The sequence below is a fragment of the Semicossyphus pulcher genome, unplaced genomic scaffold, assembly GCF_022749685.1.
Source record: "Semicossyphus pulcher isolate SPU_LCO1_2020_fin unplaced genomic scaffold, fSemPul1.0.p SCAF_10, whole genome shotgun sequence".
In the NCBI taxonomy this organism is placed as follows: Eukaryota; Metazoa; Chordata; class Actinopteri; order Labriformes; family Labridae; genus Semicossyphus; species Semicossyphus pulcher.
In genome coordinates this window covers 3,347,282-3,353,833 of record NW_027211604.1, presented here as the reverse complement: position 1 = coordinate 3,353,833, position 6,552 = coordinate 3,347,282, and the positions used below count along the sequence as shown (strand labels likewise).

At 42.2% G+C, this 6,552-nt stretch overlaps 2 protein-coding genes across 2 annotated transcripts; both read right to left on the bottom strand.

Annotated features, from left to right (window-relative positions):
• Positions 1-527: 527 nt before the first annotated feature.
• On the bottom strand, positions 528-1,475 carry LOC138597028 (olfactory receptor 52N5-like). The gene has a single exon (XM_069668541.1). The coding sequence runs from the start codon at positions 1,473-1,475 to the stop codon at positions 528-530; it is 948 nt and encodes a 315-aa protein (XP_069524642.1).
• A 2,978-nt stretch (positions 1,476-4,453) lies between these two features.
• On the bottom strand, positions 4,454-5,407 carry LOC138599617 (olfactory receptor 8G17-like). Its single transcript, XM_069671365.1, has one exon. The coding sequence runs from the start codon at positions 5,405-5,407 to the stop codon at positions 4,454-4,456; it is 954 nt and encodes a 317-aa protein (XP_069527466.1).
• Positions 5,408-6,552: the final 1,145 nt, after the last annotated feature.

Below are 6,552 nucleotides of genomic sequence, written 5' to 3'. Positions count from 1 at the left end.
GTACAATGGCATTATTATAACAAGCATTGAAGAAAATTGCTATTCACAGCACTATGGTAAACGATAACTTAAGTGACAGTACCATTGTTTCCATGTCCACTGTAACAAGCTACATGACTGAACAAAAGGTGTCCCATGTCTGAGGTAAAGATTTAAAAACCCTTCCTCTTCAGACTGTTTTATTTGAAGAGGAGGATACCTCTGCAGATAATTCAGCTCCAGTAAACACCTTGCACAGGATCAACACTGACGGAATCCTAACCTGAAAGCAAGCGGGGCTCAAAAAATGCCAGTTGACTCAGGGTCTCCCCAACTGAGTATTCAGTTATTTAAATTATAGCCCTAATAATAAAAACTCGATGATATTACCACAGTATTCATAGATAATACTTATGACTTTATTATTATTGGACTGTAAAAGAAAAGGAGCCTTTAATGAGAGGCCTATACACCCAGAAAGGACGAGCACTACATCATAAAAGAGACAGTAGACCACAGAAGAAGAAATGTATAAATAAACATTGTCTTTATCGTGATGGCAAAACCTTTTTGGGCTCAAAGAACTTTAACAAAAATTTCTGAATCTCTTTGGACTGCACGCCGTAAATGATGGGGTTGAGGCTTCCAGGGATGATATGAAACAGAATGGCAGCGAGTTTCCTGTAGTCTGGGTACTGAGGGAAACGATGCAGAATAATGATAACGAATCCACTGATCAGCATGATCAGGTACACAACCAGGTGAGTGCTGCAGGTCTTCAAAGCTTTACTGTTCAAAGACTTGCTCTTACTCATCAGACAGACGACTGTAATCTTAGTGTAGGTGAGAACCATGCTGCCTATAGAAGCTGTGAACAACACAACAGTGAAAGTGAGGCCATAGACATTATTAATGAACACACTCTCACAGGAGAGCTTAAACAAGGAGGCATTATCACAGTAAGGGTTTGTAATCAGAGTCCTGCATCGGTTCAGCCGAATGGTCAGACCGAGCAGAATCCCGACCAAGACAAAAGCCACCCCCCAGGCAGAAACCGTCAGCTTGATCACCATTTTGTTGGTCATGATTGTTGCATAGTGCAGAGGATTGCAGATGGCCACATACCTGTCAAAGGCCATGATCATGAGCACGGTGTGAGAGGTTGTTCCAAACATGTGTGTGGCGAAAGCCTGGACAATACATTCATAGTAACTGATGAGACGCTCAGAGGGAGGCTGCATCATATCCACAAGCAAACGGGGCACCGTGATGGAGTTTCCAAGAATGTCATTAAAGGGCAGGTTGCAAAACAGAAGGTACATCGGCTGGTGAAGGTTCTTGTCAATGAAAACCAGAAAAGCAATGCCTACATTTGCAACCATTATAAAGAGGTAGGAGAAAAAGAAGAAGAGAAATGCAGGGTAGAGGGAGTCCTTGGAGACGTTCAGCCCTTCCAGCTGGAGTGTGAGGCTGTTGTAGGTGAAGTTTTCCATCATCCTGAAAAAAACAAAACATGTTAATGTCACAGGTATTATTATGAAATACAAGCATCAGAGATCAGTTCCTAAAGGTCATGGTAAATCTCCCAGTTTTTACCACAGGTTCTTGTCTATGGTATTGGAAAGCTGAAAAAGTGAATGTCTCTTGAATGATAACAAATTCTGAAAAAAGAACATTCATAAGCATTCATTAAGATCAGTGTAACCTACCCTGAGTTTCCCTGGTGTCTTACGTTTCTTCTCTGCTGGTAAGACCTGCCAGCACTGAACAAGATGTTGTTCTCGGTTGCCATGTTTTAAAGAGAGAATTTTAACTTTAGGGAACAATCGTTACCTTGGATACTGTCTGACGCAACATTGGTATCTATTATGATGGCCAGTAGACTTGTCAACAACCTCCACATGTAGCTCTACTACGAAAGTCATTTGTCCCCGTTTTGTCCTCAATTCCACCATCCCTTTATTTTCTATTTCAAATCAAATCAAATCAAATTTTATTTGTATAGCGCCAAATCTATAGAGACACTTTATAGAAAGAGCAGGTCTAGACCGACTCTTTGTTATGTTATTTAAAGAGACATATTTGGTTTGTCATATTTGGTTTGTCATATGCTCACTTGACAAGTGTTACACAAGCAATAAAAAGATGAACCAATCTGGGAAGTTTTCATGTTATTGTTTGTCCAGTGAAACCCCAGAAGCCTCCCAGTCCGCTGAGGAACAGCAAAATATGGCCCGGGCAAACTTTCTCTGAACCACCTCATTCCACCTCATCACATTTCTTATTTCATTTGTATTTTCATTGAACTATAAGTTGATTTCTTCTCTCTGACATTACATGGAGGGATCTCCTTTAAGAGTTTGGAGGAAGTGATGATGGTAAATGGACTGTACTTATATAGCGCTTTTACACAACGTAAAGCGCCTAACTGTCAATCAGTTATCACATTCATACATGATGGCCACCAGAGTTCAGTGTCTTGCCATGTAGCCTGAGGGAGCTGGGGATCGAATCTACGACCTTCTGATTGAAAGACGACCAAGACTACCACTGAGCCACAGCCGCCCCATGGTTGGTTCGTGGACGGTTGGTTCTGCTTCACCTGCCTCACGGTAGGTACTTCAGCCTACTGATCATTTTGGGATCATGAACCCTTATACCCTAATAGGAGGGTCTGTCCAATATCAAGTGGGCTGCCACATTGCTGGTGGTGGTCTTGTAGACAACAAAGTAGGCAGGCCCGGTGTAAGTGCTGCAAGACTTTATTTAAGACAGAGGCCTTTACGGATCCAAAATGACAGGCCCGGATGGAACTGGAAAACTCTAATGTGCTTGACTTAGTTGACTTAAACCGGAACAATCAATCCATCATCTATCCTGCTTATCCTGTTCAGCCTGTCTTGTTTAGGCGATCCCAGCTGTTATTGGACGAGAGGCAGGGTTACACCTGGACAGGTCACCTGTCAATCACAGGGCTGACACACAGAGACAGACAACCTTTCATGCACACATTCACACCTACGGGCAGAGTCACCAATGAACCTACCGAGCATGTCTTTGGACTGTGGGAGAAAGCCGGAGCACCTGGAGGGAACCAACACATGCACAGGGAGAACATGCAAACTCCACGCTGTGAGGTCCACAACAGCTAAACAGGAATTTGAACCTGGAACCCTCTAGCTGTGCAGCCCACCACATCAATCCACTAACTGTTATAGCATTACACTGAACAGTTTTATGTTCCTCAATAAAGGAAGTCTTGGGTTGTATCTCGGGCAGGGTTTGAGGTCCCAGGGTCAGGGTAGAACCATCCTGACCTCTACTCCTGAGAGTCCAGTTCTACTTTGACTCCATTAATAGGCCAGCCATTCTAACAGGCTCGTTGAGCTCTTAAGAGTCTCTGGCCCTCAGGCCTTGGCCCAAGCACATGCCAGCACAAATACACACTTGGCCAATAGGTTAGGTAGACTTGTGCATTCTAATGTATTTCAATGCAACAGTTGTTTATTAATTCAAATTTGATTAAGTCCACAAAGTTTCAGTTTTTGTTGACATGGTTGTTTCTATTGGTAATCTGTTTTTGTCTAATATTGTTTCACTGTCCTTCGTAAGTAAATCACACATTGTTCAAATACACAGCCAACATCTCACTGTACTCCACTGTATTGTTTTCAAACGTGGCGAGTCTAGCACGTTGGCTAATATTAGTGCAAGAGGTTCTCTTTAGCTTTATATTACTCTGAACTCGTACAGACTGCATGAAGACACCCAGGCTGTAACTTGAAGGGCGTTTTGAGAGCAGGGCCAGTCTGTTCATGTCTGGGCATGTTTGCAAAGCTATAAGAGTTATGATAAGAAACACGTTAACATATGACCAAGCTGAGGCATCATCGACTCATCTCTGCATTTATTATGTCACATAACACACATGTCTGAAAAGCAGAAAGCAGCATGGTGCTGAGGGCAACGCCGCAAACACAAAACACATTCCACAACGTACAACTTTACAAGGTTATTACAGCTGTCTATCCTCATCAACACAAACGATCTCTGATGGTATCAGGTACCATCAGAGATCATGATGATGTCAGAGATGTTAACCTCACTCTTTGATACTTTGCACTGGTCGTTTATCAGATTTGTATTTACACAACAATGTATTTATCGACCTTTTGTTTACACAGATCACACACAGAATCGAGCATGCGAGCAATGTGCACTTTTTACAATAATAATCTGGGCTATGTTAGTTTTTTTTTTAAACAACCAAGGTGGTGATATTTAAAGAGCTATATGTATTTACTCTGTGATTGTGCTGTGTTCTAATACTGTGTGTAGAACGTTATAGTTCTTTATCCATAAAAGTAACAGCCCATGTAACAGAACCGTTTGCTATCACAACATATTTTGCAATAAACATTTATATACATGTGTATGAATTATAAAGCTTTTAACATTCATGGTTTCATTACGTCTACTTTCTACACGATGGCGAGCGTCTTCGAGAGTGAAATATTTCAAATAAGAATTTTCGCATCTCTTTGGACTGCACGCCGTAAATGATGGGGTTGAGGCTTCCAGGGACGATAACGAACAGAATGGCAGCGAGTTTCCTGTAGTCTGTGTACTGAGGGAAACGATGCAGAATAATGACAATGAATCCACTGATCAGCATGATCAGGTACACAACCAGGTGAGTGCTGCAGGTCTTTAAAGCCTTACTGTTTAAAGACTTGCTCTTACTCATCAGACAGACGACTGTAATCTTAGTGTAGGTGAGAACCATGCTGCCTACAGAGGAGGTGAGCAAAGCAACAGTGAAAGTGAGGCCATAGACATTATTAATGAACACACTCTCACAGGAGAGCTTAAACAAGGAGGCATTATCACAGTAAGGGTTTGTAATCAGAGTCCTGCATCGGTTCAGCCGAATGGTCAGACCCATCAGGATGGACACCAAAACAAAAGCCACCCCCCAGGCAGAAACTGTCAGCTTCACCACCATTTTGTTGCTCATGATTGTTGCATAGCGCAGAGGATTGCAGATGGCCACATATCTGTCAAAGGCCATGATCATGAGCAAAGTGTGGGAAGTGGCACCAAAGAACTGTGTGGTGAAAGCCTGGGCGACACATTCATAGTAAGTTATGAAGAGCTCAGACGGAGGCTTCAACACGTCCGCAAGCAAGCGCGGCAAAATATGAGTACTTCCAATGATGTCACTGACCGACAAGTTGCAAAACAGGAGATACATGGGCTGATGGAGGTTGGTGTCGATGAATATTAGAACCAAAATGCCAACATTGAATACCATTACAACAACATAGGAAAGTAAGAAGAGCACAAACACAGGGTATTTTGAATCCTTCTTAATCTTAAACCCCTCCAGCTGGAGCGTGAAGCTGTTGTAGGTGTAGTTTTCCATCATCCTGAAAGAACAAAAATCACAGTACTCTGTAAATATTAGGACATACTTAAGGTCTATAGTAACCCACTATTCCATGCTCAAATGTAATACAAATAAAATCAGTAACACAGGCAGAGTAAAACATCTATACATTCATTTTGATTCAATTCAGACAATAGGAAACAGTTCTAAACAGTTGCGCTTCTAATAACAGTGCCGTCTACATCATTACAGTCTTTACTCATCACCATAAGCACGTAGTATTCACCAGCAACAACAAAGCTCGTCAATGTTTCTTATACAAGTTATTTTGACACCAGGGGACTCACTTAGCCTTAGATAACCTGTGACATAACAAATGAATGTGTTGGCCATAGCCAGTCAGTCAGCAGCAATCATCAAGTCATTACAATTAAGTACTGAGATATTTCCAAACAACACGTTTTCTTTCCATCACTGTATTCTATGGCTCACATCCAAGAATAAAGAACATGAAGAGCCCTATACAACGTATCCTCATACAACTACTACTACAACGCTACAAATGTCCTTTATCTTAAGCACTGGTTTCAAGTTAGCATTAGCTTCTGTTTGGGTAACCTTATTGACCTGTCAAGGCACCATTTATAATCTGTATCAAGGTACCCTTTAGCATCCATTTCAAAGTTCCCTCTAGCTGCTCTTTTAAGCAACCCTTTATGGCCTGTTCCGAAGTAGCCTTAACATCTGATTTTAAATGACCATTTAGCATCTGTTTTAAGGCAGCCTTAGTCCGGAGATATACTTGCTGCTTGGCCTTCCATTTGTGAACACAACCGGCTGTGTTATGATTGTAATTGTTCACGTACTTGTCTTTGCACTATGTGTGTTACTGGAGGATACCTCTAGAGGGCGCACCAGAGAGCTCAGGCTGTATGCAACTACCGTATGTGGGGGATGTAAACAACAGACATGGATACATTCGAGGAGGTTACCGTGATGTTCACTCTGAGATCACAGCAGAAACAGCTTCTGTGTGTTCGGTGGACAGAACACACCGTCTGCTCCATCCCCATAATGGTCGTAACGGTCCCGGACTTGTTTCCATTTAGTTTTGCAGGTTTCCACGTCGACGTCTAAAACAGTCTGTGGACTCAGTCTATCAGCTCGTCTTCAGAACTTCCTGC

Bases quoted from the DNA above. Each gene is read 5' to 3' on its own strand.
- LOC138597028 (XM_069668541.1), bottom strand. From the start codon at position 1,475: ATGATGGAAAACTTCACCTACAACAGCCTCACACTCCAGCTGGAAGGG.
- LOC138599617 (XM_069671365.1), bottom strand. From the start codon at position 5,407: ATGATGGAAAACTACACCTACAACAGCTTCACGCTCCAGCTGGAGGGG.